Consider the following 27,442-nt stretch of genomic DNA (forward strand, 5'->3'; position numbering starts at 1 on the left):
GTAGGGTAAAATGTGATTTAACCTTACATTTATGTTGCGGAAAAATATTAGATTAATAGACAAGGACTATACAAATCATATGAAACGTTTGGGCTTAAAGGCCTTGAAAGATCAACTCTTATATAGTATGGTGTGTTAGAGCCATGTTATATACTTATATCATGAACATCCATTAAATCATGTGTGCTTTTGGGTTTAAGGACCTCAAAAGTGCATAGTTTGATCCCCAACCAATCAAAAGTTGCTCCGTTTGGATTATTATTTTTAAGAGTTTTTATAAAAAAATATACTATACCGATTTGATATATATAACGTAAAAAAGTGATTTAAAAATGTGTTCAATAAACACATAAAAATTTTTCGTTAGAAAATTACATTCCAAACAACATCTAATGACTTTAAACAAAAGGGAAGCCATATTAAATAAAGAAAGAAGCATTATTTTGAAGGTTTAACTTGGGTTTGTGTGTCACAACAATGGCAACCAAACGATCTCTTGCAAGACATTCTACTCAAGCTTATTCCTGAACAAAGAAATCTGATTATGACGAGCAAACAAGATGGACTAGAAAGGCTTCTTCAACTGCACTTGCAAGCTAGGAGATGTTTGATAGTCCTCGACGACATTTGGTTAACAGATGCTTGGGATAACCTAAAAGATGCAATCTCAGTTTCGGAGCATGGTACCAAAATTTTGCTAACAAACTCGTAATAGTGACGTGGCAGCATATGTTGGTCCAAATGGTTATCACTTTCTACTGAGTTGTCAGATCGAGAAAGAAAGTGGGAAGTTAGAGTTACTACGAAAGAAATCATTGTGGGAGAGCAGTGGTCAAAGTAACATTTTTATTTTTTCCCCTTTATTCACATTAAATTCATTTCATGTAAAAGGCCCGCTCCATAATTGGGCCGCCGTGTTGGACCGTAGTTCCGTCATTCATTAAAGCAATATATATATATATATATATATGTAACTACTGAAATACCATAATGGAAACATAATTCCTTTTGCATTGTTACCGTTTACTTAAACAACTTGATCCTTTTTTTTTTTTTAAGATTTATACCATCCAGTGGATTAAAAAGAAAAAAGCAACATATCTCTTAGGATAGTCTTTTTCCTAGACCATTGATAGGTCTCAAGCGTTTGGGTTGGGATACTTGCTCGGTTAATAGTCGGTCAAGGATTTTGTATTGTTGTTGAATGATAACCACAATGCTTATTTCTCATTATGGAAGATCTACTATGATTGAATCAAGGATTATATGAGAAATGAATGATAGATGCATTGATATTAAATTAGTTTTGTTTAATGCTACATAGGTTGTGTAGACACCAAAAATTTTGTATCATTTATTTTTTATCCATAATGAATTCTCAGACACCATTATTCATTATAGATGACGGAAATTGATTTCTTGAAAACACCATCACTTGGAACACCAGTTGGCATAGAAGATTTGGTTGAAAGCATTGGACAGGTTTCTAAGGAATGACCTTATGATCGTTGAGAATTTTTTTTAAAAAAAAGTCAAATACTTCTTTTTAATGGCCACAAAATGCAAAACAATGTTCTGATTATATTGAAACATGGTCTGTAACTAATCTTACTCTTCCTTACCACTGAAATTTTTGATTAATTTATAGCGAATACATATTTATCAAGAACCGCAGATACAGACATCATTCCACCCAATTTATGTCAAATTCCTTCACTTTTGTCAGCCACTTCTGAGTGTTTTGCGAAATATAAGGCTAAGCTTGCTAAGCTTGCCTGTCTGCTAGGATGCCTTACCTTAAGTGAAAGAAGACGTGAAACTTCATGAAGAACTATTTAGACATTTACATGCTCTGATGGTGTTCCACATCAGGATCACTCTAGCATATCTACACTTCATTTCGTGTGTATAAAAGGATTACAAATAAGAGTTTGTCAAACTTTTTTATGCATAAGAACAAGCTAGACCAGCTAGTGCAAAAGTTGAGTCTTTTCCTGGTTATAAGTAAAGCATAAAATTTTATCACTGAAATGACAAGAAATCAAGATGAAATGTATTTTTTGCACCTGCTTGCTCAAAAGCTTTTCTGCTGGGCACGAATGATGGGTCCATTCCCCAACTCTTTTGCAATCAACTTATCTGTAGAATTAGACATTAATCCAGCACACAGATTCCAATAGAGAAGTCAAGCACACTGTTGCAAGTATGTTAAGGTCTAGAATTCTAACCCTTTAATTTCGATTCTGTAATCCTTACACACTAAATTGTATTTCCCTCTGAATGAATCAAAATCGCCTTCAACCTGATCAAAGCTACTATCTTGTTCAAGTACTTCACACGAGTAAAGTACAACATGCGCATGAAGTACCATATATAGTAAACCCTTGCATCCAGCAATAAGATTTGTACATATGAGACAAACATGGACACAATTACTTTACTTTTTGATATCTCACCATTAATTGTTAGTGCGAAAACAGAAGTTTTTACCTGAAGATTGCGAACTTTATTGTACTCGCGTGACAGAATCTTGCTGATAGCTAAGTTCGGAACCATCCTGCACCAGTTAAAAGGAAATAAAGAGAAAGTTTTGTTGATGTTGGATCCAAAATATAAAACCTTTCTTATGTACAGTGTGTACATAGAAGATGTCTTTCAGAGGAAACATATAAAAATTTCCTCTCTTTTTATTATCCTGTAATATGCCAATCTTCATTCCATTACTACTACTATTGTCACTCTCTCTCCCTGTCTCTCTTTCTCCCCACATGCACAGTTGCATGAATTTCTTTATTTTTCCACTCTAGTTTGATAGTTAAATGAGGTAAGTGTTCAAAAACAACAGGGGGTTCAAAAGCAACAGGGGCCGTTGTTTTATAATTAAACACAGAATAATCATTTGCATGGGCTAAGCACCATGGTTCCAGCTAAAAAAGCATTGGGGCTCTAACTCAGAATGATCCAACCTCTTTGCAGACCTTATCATACTCAATGGATCCAACCTCTTTATTTGAAAGCCTACAACCTTAGACTCCTTGTAGATGTGAACTGTTTCAGTTTGTTTTAGTGATTATAATAGATAGCAAAGCTTTCATGATTCCTTAATCTCAAAAGAATAAAATCAAGGATGAGAATAAGAAAGAGATACTGCAATCAGTTTTATTCTCCCTTTTAGATATCATTAAGCTAAATAACATACCAAGTGAAACCATATCCTTCTAGACTCATATATGTAAAAATACCTAGACCATGCAGAGTATTCAGAAGATCTCGTTTTCTCTTGCTAATTAGAACTTTTTAAGCTAACAATTTTCTCAAGGTTGCCAAATTCTGTAGTCTGTGCTTAAAACTATAAACTATCATACTCTTCCCAACAATGATCCTGTGTTGACTTTTGTTCTAATATGGGGTGGAAAGAGAGGACCAAGAGATTTTGAATCTAGAGACCGTGCAATGAAGATAGTTTAATTTCTTTCAAGACGGCAGTTTCTAGTGCCTAAATTTCTACTCCTGTGAGGTTTAGCATATTTTCTTCTTATTGCTTAGTATTCTTTTTTGTATTGCAAAACTGAAGCTTTCAATAAATTCAATTTGTCCGGGAATGAATAGCACTCTATTTACAGAGAAAATGTCACTTATCACATGATGATCCAGTTATTGTATGGTTCAAGATCAATTAAAACATGGACAATGATTTCAGGTTACTGAAAAGGACATGCACAAAACATATTAGTTTACCTATTATTCTCCAGGATTCAGAGGTCACCACTGAAAGCTTATGTTACCTACTCAGGGAATCTCCCATACTCGGCCAAAATATTCCAAACTTCACACACTGGAGCTTTTACAGTGATGCTAGCAATAACACAACGGTGAACACCTCCATTTTCTTTCACAAGAAGACCAAATGATGGGTTAGACAGCTTTCTCAGACATGGCTTTCACAGGTAAATGCAAGGTTTCCTGAAGAGTCATCAGTTACCAAAAGTCCATCAAATCTACGGAGATGAACTTCATCTACCATACATGGCTTATAAAGCTTGCATACTTTTAACAAATACTGCCCAGTTACTGTTAACTCACTTGTTGCTGGAGATAAGGGGCTCAAGGTAGCCTTGACTAATTTCTTTTAATTCTCCAGTGGAAAAATCACTCTTGTCAGGCGTAACACCACTGACATCTGAACTTGTGGAAGTAAGGGAGTCTGCTAATGTTGTAACTGGAGGAGCTTCATCGGTCAATGAATTCTGGCTGTTCTTGAAACTACTTTCAGCTTTGCTACCCAAGGCTTGAAGATTCACTGGAAGATCTAAACTGATGATTCTCTCCAAGAAAATTGCAGGAAAATTGAATGTTGATGTGTGACATTTAGGTCATAACTCAAAGTAGTCATTGAGGACCTGCCAAGTCCACAAAGAGGATATTATAAACCAAAGGAAAAAAAATATTGTCTGCATCATTTGTGTGACTGAAAGAGAAGCTGATCACCTTTAGACATCATTTGCTTAAAGCTTATCTAAATAAACTATTTAGTTGTAATTGTATCAGTTGTTTGCCTATTCTGACTAGTGACGAAGTGATTTTATTAGTTACATTTTGCCTATACTAAGTGAAAAAGCCCTTGATGATTTACCATTGCAGTATCATACATAAACCAAGCCATCCAAAACAGGACCTCATACAACTGTGTGACCCAACTGTAGCATAATTGAAGAGCAAAGAAAGAATTTTGCCATTCTTTCTAGAGCAAATTATCCGGATGGCCACTGAACTTTTGGAATCGTTGAGTTTTGGCCACTGAACTATCTAAAGTTTAGATTTCGGGTCATTTCGTTAGATTTAATCGTTAACTATGCCCTTTTCTTGTCTTGTGAATCATGCAAGCACTCAGATCTGTCATGTTTAACGATGAAATCTAACGGAATGCCCCAAATCTAAACTTTAGATAGTTCAATGGCCAAAACCAGACTTTTAATAGTTCAATAGTCAAAACTCAACGATTCTAAAAAGTTTGGTGGCCATCCAGATAATTTGCTCTTCTTTCTATGATTAGCAGACAATCTGGATATCTTGTGATAAAGGAATCATCTCTCATATTGAAATAAAGGCCAGTGCTTGTGGTAATTATTTTATTTATCAGTTTCTTATAATGGTAAAAGATGGAGTTGTAATGAAAAAATAAGATAAAATAAAATAAATGACTCGTAAATATGATATATTTGTCTCTGCATAAGAAGATTAAGATGCAAGTTCAAGATACATGACAACAACAACAGAAGTGCGTAAAGTTAAAACAATTATTAGATGTGATCATCCAGATCAGTCATGAAGTTCAAATTGTTAATGCTGCAAACAGTATTATGTGATGTCAATGGTTTGTTACGCAACATTCATGGTAAAAGTAGAAGATTTGCATCAAAGAGCACTTATTCTGGATCAAGCCACCATCATCTTGCAACTGTAAAAAGGAAGCAAGAAAGGAAGTAAATATGATTACATCGCAAGCAAGATGTAGAGGATGACCAAAATTTCAGGGCATGTTTGTCCATGTCAAGGTGGCATTTAAAGAAGCTTATCAATGCTATGTAAAGGTAAACAATATCATTTTCATTGAATAAAGACTCCAAAAGAAGATGCTGCACTTTTATGCAAGAGTACCATGGGATTCATTCATCATTATGATATTATTTTAATAATTTTTGCAATGACCACCTTGATGTTAAATATATTACAAAGTTTTTTTTTTTTGTTGTTGGGGGGCCAGATAATCCTTGCCTTCATGAAGTTCGTATGACTTTATGCTCCTTCATTCAGTTTCAATCTTTTGCACCATTTTGTTGGAGTGAATATGAGAATAGTCATTGGCGTCCCTCAGCTAGGGTTCATTAATCAATTATTTAGCACAGTTTGAGGTACATGTTTGCCAATTAGATGCAAATACAGCATGGATTGCCAAAAATGTTAAGAACCAAATGATACTTTGAGTCTGTAATCATCCTTAGAAACACAATCACCAGGAAGGAGGTGCAAAATATGTTACCACAAAATTTACCTTTTACCAGATTTGACAGATCATTTTCCTTCAAACTTCTTGAAATCACCATCAACCATGAAAAACTGGAGTTCACAATCATTTGCCTAAATAAAAGTCAGTTGCATATAGTTAAAAACTGAGATAAAGTTATCACACAAGTATGCCTAATTACAGTTACCTACTCTACCAGAAAGGACAAGCAGATAAATTCTTGGAAAAGTCTTGTTTGTCCTTAAAAGTAGTGGAAATACCAGTTCTGCCTTGCCTTCCTGTTAACTTCTCAACTAAGGGAAGGTGCAAACGAATTGAGTTTCTTAGAAGCATTGCTCGTCAGGAAATGAAAATAATAGGAAAGGAAGATGGATATGATAGGAGCTCTTTTGTTATTAGAATTTCTCCTGCATAATATCAGTAATAAAATGATGGAATATAGAAGGATAGGACAGCTCTAAAATCTTATGCATCATAACTAATATCATGGAGCTCCTTGAATGGTCAAAATATTTTTCAAGATCCCTCAGGGTCCCACGGTCAAACCTTGTATAGTCACCTTTACCCTACTCATATCTTTATCAAAGTTCAATACTTAAACATTCTTCACTTGGAGAAAGTTTCAATGTAACAGATGCAAAAGCAAATTGCAGCTCATATAGTAGACTGAAAAAATACAGTTATGGCATATTGAGTAACATAAGGCAAATCTATGATTGGAGATGGTTTTCAAAGTTAGTTCCCATCTGTTGCTTAATACAAATTTTGGTATCTTTAACTGGACATCTAAAATGGATGCCATCGCGTAGTTCAACATGCTTACTGAATTTTGAAACTCTTGGAGATCCAACACAACCCAAGCTTCTACGTGCCAATAAACAGCTCGTTGCAAGCCTTTCTGCTCCAACCAAATACATCCAGGATGTGGACAAGGAATTCTCCTGCTGACAAATGGTTATGAATAAAAAGAATCAATTAATTAATACAATCACATTTACAGGAAACTAGTAGCACATGAAGCATACCATAAAGTGATTGAACATTAAAATATCCATCATTTCCCAAGAGGCTGAAGGTGATATTACAGAAAATAATAATCAAATTGAATATGACCCATAGAAAATGTTGATGGAGTATAAAGGTACATATTAACAGAGGTTGAAAGAGCAAAAGGATTGCAATTTTTTATTATATGACAAGAACCAGAGGAAGCTTCTAATGCTCAAGGCAATGGAACATTTAAGGGCAACAAGAGACAATTCTAAAGCATTATCATAATGCATATCTAATTCCTGCAAAGCAATTTCATCCAGTGAAGTTTTTTAGTGCAATATTGTCGAAGGAAGTAAACTCTAATTACACTATATCTCCATTGATAGACTCTTGAACAACCACAGTCCAACGAAACCATTAGAGCTTAAAAGGACATTTGTAATATGAGCAATGCCATAAATCATCCGGACATATGAGACAAACACATGCTAGGATTGATTGGGGCCCTTTAAACTTATGCTTCCACAAAATTCCAAATAAATTCTGGAAAGATTTTCAGGGAATATAATGAACAAGGTAGCTGTCTACCATTTTTTTTCCTGATATAGCATGACGTTCCATTACTACATTAAATGGTCCATTGCTGGTGACTTGTACTACTAAGTCAGAATCATCTTAATCCTCTAGAGGCAAAAGATTTCAAAACGAAATGCTGTGCATACAAATAGTCCCTTATTCATATCCCAATATTCTGAGACGAAAAAGTGAAGTACTATCATTAACTTTATATTGTGTATTTCTGCATTCTAAAGCATTTAAGTTTTTGTGAATCACACCTTTTCTAGAACAATAGAAACAAGCCTAATTTCCAGTTATTCTTCAATTACAAGCCAACCGAGCTCTTTGTAATTGTGAACTGCTGCTGCAGAGTACATTCTTTTTCACTTCTCCTCTAAGGATAGCAAATTATGCTAGTGAAGAGATTGTAGCATCCTTAACCAAGAAATAAAAAAAGAACCATAGAAATGCAAGTCCAGTAGCAGCATTACCAAAAGCTTAAAATTACTCAAAGTTTGCCATCAATTGGAAGGGGAAAAAAAGTGTGTATGAGTTTACATACCCACAAGATTGGGAATGAAATCAGCAAGCTGCTCATAGTCGGTAAGGGCATCCCAAACAAAATCCCATCTACATTAACAACTACCTCAGCCGCCATTCTACTTTCCCACCATGACATCACCTGAACTACACAATGGACTTTTCTCTCCACCTATTCTTCCTCTGAATTATGTTTTTTATGTTGTTTTACTATGACTATCATTTGGAATATGACCATTGGACCTCTATTTTGGTTTGTCAGTGATGGAACACAAGGCAACACACTTCTTTTGTAGACAGGATTTGAGCCCATATATTATGCTCCTCGGTTTGCTTTCAAGATTGCCATTGAGAGTCTATACTACATGAATCGAGGTTGAAGCTTTGCTGGTAACCGTGATCATGAAGTGAAGTTGTCAGTTTGAAATATAGCGGCACCTGTTCCCGCTGATTTTCGTTGGTTAACCATATGAAATCTAGCGGCACGTGTGGCCAGCTGAAGTCCCACACCCTAGTGCCTATTGTTTGCCATATGGAGCCCCATAACAGAAGTTAGTAGTATTTAGAACTGAAATAAAGACATTTTGAATCAATTCTTTTGCACAAATTTGACACAGTAGCATACTCCATATGATGCCAGACTGTGGTTTCCAGTATGCCTAAGTTATTTTATGGAGTAATGTAGAATAGATTAGCTGCTCTTTATTATACAATTGCCCTACACAAACATCATACCTTAAAATGTTCTCAGCTAAGGGATAAAGATCACAAAACATGACAAACTAAAACTATAATCCAATTTTCTGCAAATGAATTAATTTGACATCCATAACATCAATAGGAAATAGCAGATCTTCACCTAAGGTGGGATCAAGATTCAATGAACTAACAAGACAATAAAAAAAAAACTATGCATGCAGTCCCCACAAATAATTACAGAAATGCAACAATCCATCTTCCAAAATCATATCCATCAAATTTTCAACTACACGAACACTTAATAGATCGTAGAAACTCCATTCTGCAAACAAAAACATCAAACACTTAATAAGCAAACCTTGCTGCACTTAGATTGAAAACATAAAATCCACACAAGAAACGCGAACATTTCTGTACAGTGAGGCCTATTAAATAAGAAGTGCTAAAAAGGAATAAAGGTGCACCTCACAGCATTCGTGGTGCTAAAAATTCCCGTCACACCCCGCCCTTTCCTGGACCGGGGCCTCAACAATTGCTCCGTGTTCAATTACACGAAACAATATAGAAACTGAAACAACAAATATAGTCAATAGTCCAGCAAGTAATCTTGACGACATCAATTTAAAGGGAAAAATCTCCTCCGCCACGAGCTGCCCACCTGCAATTTCTCTAATAATCACTCAGGCCCCTGACCATCCCTCCTCCCATGATCCCTACAAGCCACCCCACCATTGATTTCAATTACCAATAGCTCCCTAAACTACACACATCGTAACTTCCCTTCCCCCAGCAGGGTTGCGGAATACACCAACCATTCGTAGATGAACCACCGCCAACTCCATCCAACCCCATCAATGGCAAAATGGATGCTCAGTCAATACTTTTCCAACTTGGAATGCATACACAAGTATAAATGCATCGAACCAGGTAAAATTAAGAATTAAAGTACACGATTTTCTGAAATGAGAGCGAGAGAAAACTGACCTTGAGAGAAGAGAACGGGAGTTTGTTTGTGCTGGAGACTACTTTGGGGACAGTGGATTTGAAACCATCAGATCCTCTGTCCCCAAAATATTCCCTGTCCCTCTGTCCCTTTCTTGTACAGCTGCCATGTGTCTCTAGCCATTTGTTAACTCAAACTCAAATAAAACCGATAATAATCGATTTACAAGTTTTGTTAACCCAAATTCAAACAAACCAATAATAGTTGATTGACAGGTTTACTCAAAATCAATTAAAACAGATAACTCAAAATTATTTTTTATTTTCTTTTTAACAAAAAAGAATCTTGTTGATCATAAACATAAAAATTAACTAAAACTCTTCTTTATTTTTTACCCCAAATCATCTTTTTCTTAAACCCTAACAAGTATTTTGATTCACTCATTATATCTTTAATCTTGCAGCAAAAATGCTCAAAGGATCAAGTAGCAAGATTCAATCATCTTTATCCAGTGTAAAACAAATCAATAGATCATGTATGCCAATTTTACAATATATTTGTCTTGTCATATTTGAAATTACCTGTATTCATTGGAACTTGTATGCGATGGGAACAATATTGTACAATCCCCTCTCAACATCATTGTTTATATAAGTATCTGTATACACTGTGAAGTCAATATAGTTCATAAACTAGTATCTAATTGAAGTAAAGCCTTTAGTAATGCCGTAAAGCCCCTTTCAGTAATAAACTAGTACAATCCCCTTTCAGTAATGCCGTAAAGCCTTTAGTAGTCAAAGTGATTGAAGTAAACTTTTTCAGTGATAAACATTATAGTTAAAAGCTTTTATTTTTGATAAATGTCATTCGATATTTAAGCAGGTCTATTTGTATTTAATTACGTCGAAGATATTGAACAATTGTTTACTTTTGTCTTTTTACTATTTTTTTGTGAAAAATTCTTGTAATGAGTTAAAAATTAATTTTGCAAAAAAAAAAAAAACAAGCACTGATACGAAATGGTAAAGTTAACTATTAAAATCTTTTAAAATTGTAGATCATGGAGGGTGATGATTCCCTTGAGAGCAAGTTCCCACCTTGTCGTAAATTGGAATTTATAGATGACACTCAACATCATCACAGCTCTCAAACAATCAATGAAGATACAGACATTGAGCTTATTGGTGCATCAGTTCAAACAAAGAGACTGATATCAATTCAATTCATCCCTCTATCCCTAAAGAAGAAATCCCTCAGGTAGGTATGGAATTTGACAGTGAAGAAGCAGCTGGTCAATTTTACTTAGCATATGCTAAGAAGGTTGGGTTCGGCACTAGAAAAAGCAAATTGCATAAAGACAAAAATGGTAAAATAATTGATAGGACATTTTGTTGTAGTGCCGAAGGCAAACGAGGGGCAGATAAAAGAGATGTCAATGTAAAAATCCATCGTCCTGAAAAAAGATTCGGTTGCTTGGCAAAAATGAAAATTAGTTGCAGCAAAAGTGAAAAATATCGTGTCATTGAGTTTATACCAGAACATAATCATTATCTTTGTAGTCCTCACAAAACGCATTTGTTCAGAGCACATAGGAGAATACATGAAGCTCATGTAATAGAGAATGATATGGCAAACAGTGTAGGAATTGCACCAAAAGCATCGCATGAATTTATGGTAAAACAGGCTGGTGGACGGGATAACTTGTATTTGTTATAGTATTTAGGACCATTGCAGTAGATTGTACATGAAATATTCTATTTATATAAAACTAATTTTTTAATTAATATGATTTTGTAGGACAAGGGTCGAAACAGTTCGTTAGAAAACCGTTTGGACCAATTTTATGCAAAATGCATAAAATATAACTTTGTATACATATGATGTAATTCATTTTTAATAATGTGTAACTATAGAATAAAATTTTATAAGATTCACACATGGTGTAAAAAATGATGTACAAAATATAATTTAAACCATATTTTTTTTTGTTAAATTTTGTTCATAAATCTTCAGGCTGCCCCTCCTCCGATTTTGTATATCAAATAGTATATTAAAAAAAAAAAACAAATATCACATGCGATGGTAAGAGAGCAGAACAGTGCCCGCCCCAAGTCCACAAAATGGGGTTGAGACAACTTTTGCAAACTATGACATTGACAGAGCTATGATATTTTGTGTCTAAGCCTCTTGTTCTTTCGCAATCACTTCTTATACGTATGGTATAGTTTTTATGCATGCTGATAGTGTATATATCATCACCGTTGAATCTATGATATATGTGTAAAAATCAAATTTTAAATTTAAATTTCACATAATTATCATTCATTCAACGTTGACAGTGTATATATTGTATGTAAGAAAGATTAATCATAATTTAAATACTAAAATTTCCTTGCCGCATCTTGATACTTAGTTCAAAATTGATTGAATTTAGCCAAAATGTCTGCACAATTACTACATTCACATTAAGGTGGCATTTAGGGGTGTTTGATAAGTGGGTTTCATACTTCAGAGTTAATTTCCAAAATAATATAATTACAAAAATTATTTCCCGATGTAATACTTTCTCAAAACTATTCCTCAATTTAATACTAGTGAGTTGCAGACTTGCAGCAGGTGAACAAAAATATAAATTATATTTCAAAAGTTTGTAATTACAAGGACATGTTGACACAACATTTCCTCTACCTTTTTCTAATTTATTACCTTGTTGTCTAACATCTGTGCTTTCTAACTTTATCCCACTACAAGTTTTTTCATCTGCTCATTACTCTTGAATATTTCTTGTCCTTCACTTTTGAACACCTCTCACCTTTTTTTGGGGTTATTGTAACTCAAACAAACATTCTCTTCCACCTTTCCATTCTCAATTGGTTATGCTTCTAGCTGAAGTACTAGTACTTGGTAAAATGCATAAGTTATTATCACATAATTACTAATGTGATTATTACACTTTTTTATTGTAAATTATGATATACTCCAGATGATTGCAATAATGGAGAAGTGAGATTTGAGGGATATTAGGTTTGGGGATTTAGCTGAATACAAAGCTTGGTTTGGGTGTGGTAAAAGTTAAATTGTTTCTTATGAAGATTTGCTTAATAAATTTTTTCTTACGAGAAAAATCTCAAATTTTTTGAATAGTTAAATCCAACCAAAGGAGAACATGAAAAAAAATTGTGAAACATAGGTAAAGGGATAGAAGGTAATGACGGCCTTGGTTTGTGAGGAACAATAATGTGCTAAGTTTGGTGTTTATAGTTTGTCAAATAAACCACTATGCCATGAGCCTTTGATTTAGCTATTAGCGTTTAAAACTGTGAGTGCAAGACATCCTGGGTTGAAGTGTCATTATATTTGAATTTTTGATTTCTTATTCCATTATTTGTAAATTTATTCATATTATTATTTAGTTGTGTATTACTCTGATCATTATATGTTCCTTTAATTTTTGTTAAAGCAAAAAAAGGAAAAAAGCCAATAGCACAAACTATCAAGCTTCTTTTCTAAAGACCAAGCAAGGAAGAAGAAATGCTTCTATTGGTACACTCCGACAAACTTCACCGCTAAACTCTGTAAAACTTCCTACAACTGTCATGAAATCACACTTATCAGTTGCAACTTTTTCCAACAAGCTGTCTAAAAAAAGAGGTTGCGGAAGGAAAATTATTTGTGCTGGGTATCATTTTTTCAGTTAATTATTTTAGCTTACAAATATGAAAAATTTATTTAGCTAAAAAATAAGCCTTAAGTAGATAATTACTTTAAGGGTAAAAAATAAAAAAGACCCCTGTGGTAAATTTAGTATACAAAAAAGTCCCTCGTAATTTCAAAACGTACAACACGACATCTTATGTTTTGAACTAAATTATAAAGATGACGGAATCCATTAAAATTAACGGAGACGGACGAAATGACAAAAATGTCCTAATATAACTAAGTAAAAGGCAGCTCAATAAAATCAGTTCTTTCATTATCTAGACAAAGAGAATTGTGGATTAAGGGGTAGAATAGGTATATTTGTTAAAAATTAGGTATAAAAAATTTATTTTTAGGTTCCAATAAGTCATTTCTGTTAATTTTAATGGATTCTATCACCTTTATAATTTAGTTTAAAACATGAGATATCATTTTGTACGTTTTGAAATCACAGAGGGTTTTTCTGTATATTAGATTTACCACAAGGGTTTTTTTTTTACCCTTACTTTAATGATTTTATGAAACTATTAAGGTTAAAGTAACTAAAATAAATATCCTTTATTTAAATGTGAGACCATCGGTTGACAAAACCATTTACCCATGGATTAAATTAGATGGAATAGGCGCGATGTTATGGTTGTTTGATTACCAATTTGAAATGGGAAAAAAAATGAATAACCAAAATACAATGACGAGTATATGAAAGTCAAGCGACACGTTGCCAAAAAGAGAACGCATTGGACATTAATGATTAATCAATAAATAATAACCAAAAAAACATTTGCTCACGGATCAAATTACTTTCATGAGTGCCTCAAGAATCCATATAGAAATTAACTTTGATGTTTGTGGAACCATTGGCCTAATGTCTTTCAGGCGAATAAGCATGTTTGAATTACTATTTTTTTTGAAGTTTTTGTAAAAAATTATATTGTAATGATTTGAAATATATGAGGGTAAAAAGGTGATTAAAAAATAGATTCATAGGAAACGTACAAATTTTTTTGATAAAAATTGCAATACAAATGAACTTTAAATTTTACTTAGACATGAACTATCCTTTCTAGGAAACTTGTACTTGGCAAAGGGCCTGTTTTTTATTTTAATTCTTTTCTTTCCCTTCATTCGATATACTTCACAACAAAGATATCTCACAAAATAATCTTTCAATTTTCTCTCGCAAACAATACCGTTCTTATAATTTTCATCTGTTATCGTGAAACTTTTTAGCTGTTAATTGTTAAATATTTTACAATTTTTAAGATATACAAAGAGCTAGAATTGATTGTAGATTTTAGTTTTAATTTGACTTTTTTTAAAAATTTTTGCATTGGACTAGCCATAATGCAAGATGATGTTTATACGCAAAGCTAAAGAATTTTTCTTTTGTTTGTTCCCTTCTTGCAGAGGGGAAATAGAATAAAGCAAAAGTTGTTCATATGCAAAGCCAAAGAATTTTTCTTTTGCTTGTTCCCTTTTGTAGAGGGAGAATTTTTTTGTAGAGTTGGAATCAAAAAAAGCAAAAGTTGTCTCTCTACGCGGATAGCATCTCCTTCTCTTAAAGATTTTTAAAAAAGCAAAAGTTAACTCTCTATACGGATAGCAATTTAGGGGTGGGCACGGGTCGGGTACCCGCCCCATTCACCATTTGGCTGACCCGACCCGTACCTTGCGGGTCAGCCATTTTCTGACCCTTACCCGCCCCGCATATCAGCGGGTACCCTTTATAGGGTACCCGCTGAGATAGGGTCGGATCAGCGGGTACCCGCCCCGCCTCGTTTATCATTTAATTTTTTTAAAAAAAATAATTTATACCAATTTAATTTTATATTTTACACATTCATCTAATATTTAATAATTTTTTTTCTAAAAAAAGTTTCTCACCAAGAAACAAGCATATGAAGAGAATATAAGATAAAGAAAAAAATTAAAAGAATTCAAAATCAATAAAAGTTTGAAATAAGTAGCACAATTTTTAATATATATGTTCCACATTAATTAAACTTTTTTCTATAAAATATAAGATCATGGCCTTTACAAATGAATCTTGTAAAAAACTATAGTCTCTCATATTTGTAATGCAATTTGTTCAATAAAATTACTTATTTAGTTCTAACTTATTATTTTATAGTGTGTGTATAAAAAAAAAAAAAAATATATATATATATATATACGGGGCGGATCGGGTACCCGCGGGGTTTTAATTATGTGACCCTAACCCGCCCCACATCTTAGCGGATACCTGACCCTCTTTTGACCCGATCAAATAATAAAAATCGAATACCCTAATTTTCGGATCAGATCGGATCGGATATGACGGGTTTTCAGGTTAGCGGATAATTTTGCCCACCCCTAGATAGCATCTCCTTCTCTTAAGATAAAGCAGTTTCCGTTGGTAGAGGAGGAATAAAAAAAAAAGAAAAAAGAAAAAGCAAAAGTAGATAACACGTCCTTATCTTCACATAAATCAGTTTGCATTGGTAGAGGGGGAATTAGAAATCTTCACATAAATCAGTTATGTGAGCTATTTAAGCCATTCAAAAGTAGTTAAGGAAATAAGGACTAAATTCTTATCCAAATTGGATTAGTCTTAGTGGTTTTGCTTTTAGGTATGAATAGACCTTCTCTATTCCATTGTAAGGCAATTATAAAATGAATAAAAATTGAGAGTTTTTCTCTTTCTTGTTCCTTAGGAAACGTCCATTGATACAAAATGAGTTATGCCTCCTTTGTTCAAGTTTGGCTTATTAATTCAAAACCACGTTGAATTATAGCGCCATTATACCTTTCTAATCAATCTCGAGTGGTTCTTGATTGTTTAGAATCCATTTAATTTGTCGATAACCTGATTAAGGTAAATCCTTCTGCTGCCTATGCAATTTGTTTCTTCTCAAGCGATCCTTGGAGAATCGAGTTCGCATCATATTATAACATTATTTCAGAAATTAATTCAACTAACTGTGCAAAACGTACAGCAATGCACCTGGAAATCTTTGCCAAATTCTGTGCATAAAAGTGAGTTGATATAATCAAAACACTACTACTGCACACAACCTCTCATTGTCTTGTTTGATTTTAACACTTGGAACAAGCACTTCTTTCTTTATTTAACATGGCTTCCCTTTTGTTCAAAGTTATTAAGACGTTGTTTGGATTGCAGTTTTCTAACGAAATTTTTTTATATTTTTTTCTGAACAAATTTCTATCATCATTTTTTTAATCTCATATATATCAAATTGGTATAGTATATTTTCTTCACCTTGGCAAATAAAAGATTAGAAAAAAAAAGTAGAGTCTGCTTTATTTTTTCCACCATGGCAAATAAAAAATTAGAAAAGCAATAAAATTTGAAATTAGATCAGTTTGGGTATATTTTGCAAAACAAGATTATTTGGAAAATAGACTCCAAAAAGTATCATTGAAGATAAATTTTGGAATTGAATCACTTTGGGAATAGTTTTGGAAAAGAGTATTATTTTGAAAAAAAAAAAAAACTTAGTTAGTTGTTATTGCTATATTCTCGTGTTTTGGTCTGAAAACGTTTTTGAATAGATATCATTGTTATAAAACTTCATCCTACTTCGGATTTGATTTTAAAGCAAGACAAATTACTTTAATACTTTTGGTCCTTCACTGCAAAGCTACATAATTAGTCATTATCTTGGCCACTATGCCATGAGGCTTTGATTTAGCAATTAGAGTTTAAAACTGTGAGTGCAAGAGATCCTGAGTTGAGCAACTTGAATTTTTTATTTCTTCTTCCATTATTTGTAAATTTGTTTATATTATTATTTAGTTGGGTATTACTCTGATCATTATATGTTCCTTTAATTTTTGTTAAAGCAAAAAAAAAAAAAAAAGGAGCCAATAGGACAAACTATCAAGCCTCTTTTCTAAAGACCAAGGAAGGAAGAGATACTTCCATTCGTAAACTCCGAAAAACTTCACCGCTAAGCTCTGTAAAAGTTCTTACAATGTCATGGAATCACATTTATCAGGTGCAACTTTTTCCAACAAGCTGTCTAAAAAAAAGTTCAGAGGAAGGAAAATTATTTGTGCCAGGGATCATTTTTCAGTTAATTATTTTAGCTTTCAAATATGAAAATTATTTAGCTGAAAAATAAGCCTTAAATAGATAATTACTTTAATGATTTTATGAAACTATTAAGGTTAAAGTAACTGAAGTAAATATCCTTTTATTTAAATGTGAGACCATCAATTGACAAAACCATTTACCCATAGATTAAGTTAGGTGGAATAGGCGCGATGTTATGGTAGTTTGATTACCAATTTGAAATGGGAAAAAATGAATAACCAAAATACAATGACGACTATATGAAAGTCAAGCGACCTTAATTGATGTTGCCAAAAAGAGAATGCATTGGACCTTAATGATTAATCAATAAATAATAACCAAAAAAAAAGTTGCTTAGGGATCAAATTATTTTCATGAGTGCCACAAGAATCCATATAGAAATTAACTTCGACGGCTGTGAAACCATTGGCCAAGTAGTGTCCTTCAAGCGAATGAGCATGTTTGAATTACTATTTTTTGAAGTTTTTGTAAAAAATTATATTATAACGATTTGATATATATGAGAGTAAAAAAGTGGTTGAAAAATATAGCCATAGAAAATGTAAAAATTTTTTGAAGAAAAATTGCAATCCAAACGAACTTTTAAATTTTACTTGGACATGAACTATCCTTTCTAAAAAACTTGAACTTGGCAAGGAGCTTGAGCTGGGGAGCATGTGCCTAACAACAGCTGGATTCGGATCAGACGATGGATTAAAATCTAAGACCCAATTTAGGTGGACTAATCGGAAAAAAAACAGTTAGGGTCTTTATGTATTATAATTAACTTTACAAAACACAGCGATTATGAAAGTAAAGTATAAACTGGATAAGAAAAAGACCACATTTTTTATTTTTTAAATTCTTTTCTTTCCCTTCATTTGATATATTTCTCAACAATAATATCTCACAAAATAATCTTTCAATTTTCTCTCGCATCATTTAGCAATATTGTTCTTGTAATTTTCATATATTATCGTGAAACTTTTTAGCTGTTAATTGTTAAATATTTTACAATTTTGAAGATATACAAAGAGCTAGAATTGATTGTAAATTTTAGTTTTAATTTGGCTTTTTTTATTTTTGCATTGGACTAGCAATAATGCAAGATGATGTTTATATGCAAAGCCAAAGAATTTTTCTTTTGTTTGTTCCCTTATTGTGGAGGTGGAATAGAATATACCAAAAGTTGTTCATACGCAAAGCCAAAGAATTTTTCTCTTGTTTGTTACCTAGCTTATTGCGGAGGGGGAATAGAATAAAGTAAAAGTTGTTTATATGGGTTTCAAATCCTCTGTCCCCAAAGTAGTCTCTGTCCCCTCTGTCCCTTATTTGTACAGCTGCCTCGTGTCTCTAACCTTTTGTTAACCCAAACTCAAATAAAATTACAAGTTTACTCAAAATCAATTAAAACAGATAACTCAAACTTTTTATTTTCTTTCTAACAAAAAAGAGTCTTGTTGATCATACATAATCTATTGATTTGTTTTACAAGACTCTTTTTTGTTAGAAAGAAAATAAAAAAAAAGTTTTGAATTATCTGTTTTAAATGATTTTGAATAAACTTGTAATTTTATTTGAATTTGGGTTAACAAAAGATTAGAAACACGTGACAACTGTACAAATAAAGGACAGAGGGGACAGACTACTTTAGGGACAGATGATTTGAAGCCGTTTATATGCAAAGCCAAAGAATTTTTCTTTTGTTTGTTCCCTTCTCGTAGACGGGGAATTTTTTTGTAGAGGTGGAATTAAAAAAGCAAAAGTTGTCTGAGAAGGAATAAAATAAAGCAAAAATAGATAACATGTCCTTGTCTTCACATAAATCAGTTTCCGTTTGTAGAGGGGGAATTAGAAAACACTCTTAACAACACCCTTGTGGTAGTAAGAGTGAAACCATCATTTTGTGCTAGTAAATTCCATCCATTACAGAAAATATACATCAATCTCGTCCAAAATGCCCGAAGACATCCTGTCCTCAATCCTATCCTCTGCAATAGAAAATATAGGTAAATTGCTTATTGAAGAAGTAAAGTTTCTACGAGGTGTTCGCGAGCAAGTTACACTCCTTCGTGACGATCTCAAATGGATACAAATGTTCTTAAGATATGCAGATAAGAAACAGGCTGCAAGGGACACTATACAACAGTGGCTTCCGGAATTTAGAGCGGTCGCTTATGAAGCAAGTGATTTGGTTGAAGATTATGCTTTGAGGGTTTCAATTTCAAGCAACAGAGGCTTTACACGTGCTCTAAAGAGGACTGCTTGTATTGCCAGAGAATGTTATACCATTCATGCTTTGGGCTTAGAGATTCAAAGTCTCAGAACTAGGATCTCTAATCGCACCAAAATTTTTGGCCGGTTTGTAAATTTAATTGCCAGAACGGAGGAAGGAGAGTCGAGTGCTCCATCCAGGCAGAAACAATTAAGGCACACTTACTCCTTTGTGGCTGAGGAGGATGTGGTTGGACTGCGTAATGATGTTGAGAAGCTGGTTGAACATTTGCTGAAAGAGGGTGAAAGTACAGGGCGCAAAATAAGAGTGGCTTCGATTGTCGGCATGGGAGGTATAGGCAAAACCACTCTTGCTAGAAAGGTATATCACCATGAAAAATTGAAGCAGTGTATTAAAGGTTTTGCGTGGATTTGTGTGTCACAACAATGGCAAACAAAAGATCTCTTGCAAGGCATTCTACTCAAGCTTACTCCTGAAAACAGAAAACAGATAATGAAGAGCGAACAAGATGAACTAGCAAAGCTGCTTCGAGAGCACTTGGGAGCTAGGAGATGTTTGATAGTCCTCGACGACATCTGGTCAACAGATGTTTGGGATAGCCTAAAAGATGCAATCCTAGTTTCGGAGCATGGAACCAAAATTTTGCTGACAACTCGTATTAGAGACGTGGCAGAACATGTTGGTCCAAATGGTTATCGCCATGAACTGCGTTTTTTGACCGAGGACCAAAGTTGGGAGTTGCTACGAAAGAAAATTAGGGAGAGCAGTGGTGAAGGTCAAATTTTCCCCTTTATTCACATTAAATTCATTTTATTTAAAAAGGCGGTGGATATAATAATAATAATAATAATAATTGAAATACTACAATGGAAACATAATTTCTTTTGCATTGTTACCATTTAATTGAACAACTTTATCTTCTTTTTTTTAAAAAAAAATTCATACAATCTAATAGATTTGAAAAAAAAAATGTCTCTTGGGATAGCCTTTTTCCAAGACTATTGATAGGTCAAAGTTTTTGGGTTGGAAGACTTGTTCAGTTAAAAGTCCGTTAAGGTTTTTGTATAGTTGTTGAATGATAGCCATGATGCTTATTTCACATTATGGAAGATCTACTATGATTGAACCAAGGATTGTATGAGAAATGAATGATGGATGCGTCGTTGTTGATATTAACTTAGTTTTGTTTAATGCCACACAGGTTGTGAAGATTTGGACAAGATGAAAGAGTTGGGGAAGGAAATGTTGAATAACTGTGGGGGTCTTCCATTGGCCGTGGTAGTTCTAGGTGGAATTCGTAGAACTAGAACTTTCAAGGAATGGAATGAAGTGCATGAGAATATCAAATCTTATCTGGATAAGGGAGAAAAAATTGGAAAAGAAGGAGAGGTGCCCAAGGTTTTAGCTTACAGTTACTATGACCTCCCTTGGCAACTAAAACCATGCTTCCTTTACTTGGGTAAATTCAGGGAAGATTCCGACATTGGAGCAGAGAGTTTATATCAGATGTGGATAGGAGAAGGTATGATATTTGAGAATGATAGAAGGGAGAAAGAAACAATAATGGATGTTGCAGAGCGTTACTTGGAAGAGTTAGCAAACAGATGCATGGTTGAAATTAAAAAACATGAGGAGGGGAAGTGTGCGGTGACAAGGCTAAAGTCATGTCGGTTTCATGATCTTATGAGAGATCTATGCTTAGCCAAGGCAAAAGAGGAGAATTTGTATAAGTTGGTCGATCGAAGTACTTCACGAGATTCTCCTCCTGCAATTGAAGCACAGTATAGTTTAGTCCTTCATTTGCTTCCAAGAGATATCTCTAAATACAACTTTCCACCGAAAGAACAAACTAAGCATCTTCGCTCATTCTTGTGTGATTCGTTGGTAGCCAAATGGGAATATTCTAATCCAGGGGTGAGAATAATGTCCCAAGTCAAGAATTTGAAGATGCTTAGAGTTTTGGCAATTTTATCCTTCCATATGGCCTCCCAAAGTTGTTATCTCAAATCACCTCTGGGGTATGTCGGTAACCTTATCCATTTGAGATGTTTGAGATTGAGAGGTCAGAATATAAACTTGCCATATTCCTTGGGCAATTTAAAGTACTTGGAAACTCTCGATTTATCTGGTAGTTCTCGTTCTTGTAGAATACCAAACGTGCTATGGAAATTGGAACATTTGAGATATCTTTATCTTCCAGACTGGAGGTGGTGGGACGCTCACCCTAAGCTGCGGTTAAGCAAGCAGCTGGAGATACTTGAATCATTCGATAACAAAATTTGCTATCCTAAAGATGTATGCAAATTATCGAATCTCAGAGCTTTGAAAGCAATAGTGCGTAAAAATCTTGAGGACCTGAAACACATCATCAATCCTATATCAAACTTGGACTGCATACGCATTAGCTCACTTAGAATCGTTGACTTTGATTTTGGCAGCAACAGGGGTTTGGATGTTCTTTCAAGGGTGTTGTTTAGTAGAAATATTCATGAATTAGAGATCGGGAATAGTTTATGCAAGAAGTTACCGGATTACCAATCCCACATGTTTCCTGACCTTGCAGGACTTACTCAATTAAAGCTGTTTGGTACTGATATTGAGGAAGACCCAATGGCAACACTCGAGGAGCTTCCTAACTTAAGAATACTGAAGCTTGGGCATAATTCTTTTCTGGGCCAAGAAATGATCTGCCACTCAATGGGATTTCCCAAACTAAAATGTCTCGAGCTTCATGGTTTGGGTAACTTAAAGCAGTGGAAAGTGGAAGAAGGGGCCATGCCTGAGCTCTCAAGTTTACGGATACGGGAGTGTAAAGTATTGGAAATGATTCCAGATGGGTTGAGATGTTTGACCACCCTAGAGGAGGTATCTCTAGTGGAAATGCCTGAACTATTCAACAATAGAGTTAGGATAGAGAGTGGTTGTCAACAAGGAGAAGATTATGATAAAATAAGCCACGTGCCTTCAGTTAAAATCCATAGGTACTCTTTTTCTCCTTTTACTTTTTTCTCCTCCAATTTTTCTCTTGTTAATATTCAATTTACGGTTCTTGGAATTCCCTTTTTTTTAGCATCTAGTTCCAATCTCAATTTTGATAAGCTTCACCAACATCATTCAATATTTTCTTTTGTCTTTTTAATGACTATTGAGTTTTTTTTAATCTTTTTTTCCTCTTCAGAAGAAACGGGATCATAGTACTTGCTCTATGAGATTCTTTTTAGTTTCATCTTCCAAATATTTATTTTTGTTTATCTGAAACATCATCTAATGTAATTCCTGTTTCGTGGCGGATTAAGGAATTTGGTGATGAGGAAGTAAGTTTATATTTGAAAGCATTACCTTCCATATTGTAAGGTGAAATCAAAATATTTTCCTTATTTCCTCGTCTTTGGAAGTGGGTTGGCATACTCTCTCATAAATTAAAATTAATAGATCAGTATGTGTTACCGTCATATCATGTACTCATAAAAAAATGCCTTATAACTATTTAAACTATTTGTGCTTCCCATGTAATTGTTTTAGATTACCGTCTTTATTTAATCAAATATCTTGGATTAAACTTAAAATCTGTTTAGGATTTGGTGATAAAGAATCATCGTGTTGCCTTCAAGTTTTATTGATATCAAAACCAACAATCAGAGCTTGTGTTAATTCAATCAAATACTATTTACTTTAATTCAAATACATTTGTTTGATTTGCTTGTCCTGTTTATATTTGTTTATCATCTTGTTTCCTTTTTATTTTTAAATTACAAACCATGCAATCCGTATAGCTGCCGTGGAGTCAGATTTGTTTTGCTGTTTAGCTAGCTTCTTTTGCCTTAAATATTATCTGATATATATCAAATTTAATTACAACACCTCGTGACAACATCTAATTTTTTCATAAATAAATTAAATTTAATAACAATAGTCCTTTTTTTTTTTTAAATTACAAATAGGAATCCATATCAAGTTCAGCTTGTGTTATTGTCATTAATAGAACACATATTTTTGTTATGAGAAAAATCACTAAAATATTGTCATAACATGAATTTTTTGGCTATGACAACACACTTTTGTTGTCATTCCCCTGTTTCATGAAAAAATAGATCTACTTCCAAAAGATGAAGAAATTTTGTAAGACTTAATAGCAGATTTAGCTCAATTTTATGGCTATTTATCTATTGTCCTTCAGCTTAATCTTTTTCTTGTCTTTCTCAGAGTTTTCACTTTTGTATCAGCTTTTTGAAGGACATTTGTAATACTAGATTGAGCTCAATTTTGTGGTTATTTCTCTTCATTTTCGTGTCGTTGTGCAGATTTGTTGGTACAACTTATCAAGTGGAAATTGTTCGTCCAAGCAACGCTGTTTAACAAAACCTGGGTCTTGTCTTAAGAAAATTCTACAGTGAATATCTGATTTTTTCCCTGATCTCATCTGATTCAAATGTGAGGTAATTAAACTTACTTAATCTCTTTTCTTTTTTCCTGCAATTTTTAATTTATATGGAAATTTTAACCCATAGAAGGATATTAATTGAAAAACTTGGAGTAATTGATTTGTAACATGGATGATTGTGGTGTTTTCACACTTTTTTAAAAAACTTTAATGTGATTTGAACTGGAATTGTAGATTTCTGGTTTCAAAATTCAATCTTTGATGTCTTTTAATTCACAAATATGTGATATTGGTCCACTCTTATAGGTTTTGAAATTAAAGTTTGTTCATTTTTGTGGTTTTTTTTTTTTTGGCTGCAAAGCTGGCACTATGTTAGTCTATACAATTAAAATTTATATGAAAATTTTCTTGCTAATTGTCCCAAAAAAGGTACAAAGGCAGAGTATTGTATTCTTAATAAAGCTTATTATACATACAAACTAATCTTATGATGAATGACTGAGTTTGTTTCCTATATTGTTAAAGCTTGGTGTATATTGCAATTTTGTCTCATGAAACATTTGTCAAACTATTAAGGCTTGTTGCAGGAAATTCTGAGCCTCAGGTTTCTTAAGAAAACAATACTTGCCTCTATTACCAATTTTCTGTATTGAAAACTCTTGACTAAAGTCTTGCACCATCTTTCATTTGCATGTTGCAGTTTCAGTTCATAAGTTTCTTTGCACATAGCAGCTGCTATGGGACTCCAAATGATCTGAAACCAGCATGACAAGGGCCAACAAGATTGCAAGTTGTTGGGTCATCTTGTGTAGCTAGTATTTGTGTGTATTGCGAGCATCTTTACTTAGCTATTAGGGAAAGATACCAATTTGTTATATGATCCTTCACTTTTAGTGTTTGATCCAACAAGGAGATAATCTGTGACTATTTTTAGCTGTTGGTTTGGTTTGTCTCACTTTGTTTAGCTGCTTAAACTTTCCTTGCGCTCACAAGCTGTTGGCATAGAGCTAGATTCAGTGCAAGATTCACCAATGCAGTTGGAGGAGGCCATCTATGTTCTTGTGTTCTGAAGAAGAGAGGTTAAATTAATAAGGAAACTTTCCCAATTTCAATGATTTAGACACCACCACATTATTCTCTACTTTTTTAAGAAACATTACCATAACCAATCTAAAGTATTTACTTTTCCTACTAAGATCCATCATTCTCCCAAAAAAGAGCAATTCTACCACTACCCAATGCAGGTTTCTTGATTCCATCCCTTCTTCTATAATTCACAGCTTTTTACTCGAACTGAATTTGAAATCTATCAATAATTTTCAATAAAGGACAATAAACAGCTACATGCATGTAGACAAATCAAATCAAATCAGTTTTTTTTTGTGCCTTTTTCTTGTATCAAATGACTTTCGTTCCTCATTTTCATTTTGCTTAAATTTTGTTTAAAGCTTCTCTCTCTCTCTCTCTCTCTCTCTCTCTTCTACATATCAATAACACTTTCTACATCCCCTACCATCCTCCTCTTTCGGCCTTCCCACTTGATTTAACTAATAGTCAATGTTTCAGAAAAATACCCAACTTGGGACATTTGAGATATCTTTCATCTCCTGAGCTCTTTCTCTAGCCCTAAGCTTTGGTAGATGGGTTGGGCAAGCAGTTGGAGATACTTGACTCATTCGATAACAGGTCTTACAATTCTAGAGACTTATCCAAATTGATGAATCTCAGTTCTTTTAGAGGAACAGTGTATCACAATCTTGAGGATCTCAAACAAATCGCCAACTTAAATATTGTCACACCCTAAATTTGAGTCCTGGATTGGATTTGCAAAGTGGCACACTGTATTTATGAGACTTTACTCCCATAAATACAAGGCATCATGATCATAACTTACAAAATTTGACTAAAGTTTAAATCTTATAGATATCAATGAAATACATATACTTCACTAAATTGCATCTGCAAAATGCATTACTTTAACTTCCTAAAATTTAAATATTTGTCTATTTACCTCTCTCATTCATACGTCCAGTTAAGTCCTTTAGAAAGTCCCACGTTCCTCGCCTGTGTAATTCACCTACCGTTGCCTACCGGTTGCCTACCGGTTGCCTGAACCTATGTGGACCCATAAGCCTTTGACAATGGTCCCAGGCAGAGTTGTTGTGATTGTGGTGGTTCCCATGGTGGGAAGAAATTCCCACTTTCACACTAGAAACATCCAGTTTAATAGCATTCCTACAAGGTTTTCGGACTTTCCAGAGCCAAGATGTGAAAGTCTACTAACGTTTGTCAATATCTGAGTCAGATAAATTCCCCCCCCCCCCCTTGCCATGTAAGAGTAAAACCAGGTAAATTCTGTAGTGTATTCAGCTAATCTAAGACACGTGTGGAGAGGTAAAGAATATGACAAAGAAGTCGGCACGTTGCAAGTTGACATGTACGGACGATGAAGGGAATATTTCTACGAAAGCAAGTGGTGACCTATAACAGGCGCGGGCGGTTTGGAAATGTTGCGTACTGTAAAAGCTGGAAATATATTGGGGGGTCATGAAATTAACATAAATATAATGGGTTTAGGAATAAAATACCGAAGAGGAAGCGTAAGCGGTACTAAACACAGCCATGCTTGGCTTTGAAGCAACATATGGTCATTATTGAATAACGAGTTGAGGGCCTTTAAGAAGTGAAACTTAAGAAAATAAATGTTTGAAATATTAAGTTTTTTAATTATGTAATCTATTTTGATTATAGCTATTATAATATCTAGTCATTTGGAGGACTTCTAGAGCTGAAGTACTGAATCCTTTTTGGACTTTTAATAAATTTGAGTTATTTTTCTTTTGGTTTCTCACTTTTCTAACAACTTTTATCTAACCTACTAAATTTGAATTATTGAAATTGATTTTAATTGTTATATTAGTAAAATATTAACATATGTGGAAACTGGGTTCATGGGAAGACAGATTGTTGCCTGTTTCACATTTAATTGAATACAAATATCACTACTTTAAATAAAGCGTCCAAAACTGAGAAACAGTGGATTCCAATTGATTCTCCCGATTATGGGCATTACATCAATAAAATACTATCTATTTATGGGCATTTTACTCTGAATCATTACATTTATGGGCATTACATAAATGTTTGTAACTAAAATTGAAAAACTGTTACACTAATATTTTTACGAAAGGGAAACTGGGTGTCCTGTATTTAATATAAACTGATTTTTGTGAAAGTAAAAAACATATTGCCCATAACATACCTGCTCTTTATGATTTTTTTACATTACATCA

The 27,442-nt window shown here is 33.7% G+C and overlaps 2 protein-coding genes and 1 pseudogene across 2 annotated transcripts; 2 read left to right on the forward strand and 1 right to left on the reverse strand.

Moving 5' to 3' along the window:
- Positions 1–1,893: 1,893 nt before the first annotated feature.
- On the reverse strand, positions 1,894–9,927 carry LOC113752127 (annotated as a pseudogene).
- A 9,562-nt stretch (positions 9,928–19,489) lies between these two features.
- Positions 19,490–22,245, forward strand: LOC113752129 (putative disease resistance protein At1g50180). Its single transcript, XM_027296263.1, has 3 exons — positions 19,490–20,543; positions 20,970–22,102; positions 22,207–22,245. The coding sequence occupies exons 1-3, from the start codon at positions 19,490–19,492 to the stop codon at positions 22,243–22,245; spliced, it is 2,226 nt and encodes a 741-aa protein (XP_027152064.1).
- A 169-nt stretch (positions 22,246–22,414) lies between these two features.
- On the forward strand, positions 22,415–24,155 carry LOC113751131 (putative disease resistance protein At1g59780). The gene is made up of 2 exons (XM_027295003.1): positions 22,415–22,749; positions 24,070–24,155. Exons 1-2 carry the CDS (start codon positions 22,451–22,453, stop codon positions 24,122–24,124), a joined length of 354 nt encoding a protein of 117 aa, XP_027150804.1. The 5' UTR covers positions 22,415–22,450; the 3' UTR covers positions 24,125–24,155.
- The last annotated feature ends 3,287 nt before the right edge of the window (positions 24,156–27,442 follow it).

Source organism: Coffea eugenioides, chromosome 11, assembly GCF_003713205.1.
Source record: "Coffea eugenioides isolate CCC68of chromosome 11, Ceug_1.0, whole genome shotgun sequence".
Lineage (NCBI taxonomy): Eukaryota > Viridiplantae > Streptophyta > Magnoliopsida > Gentianales > Rubiaceae > Coffea > Coffea eugenioides.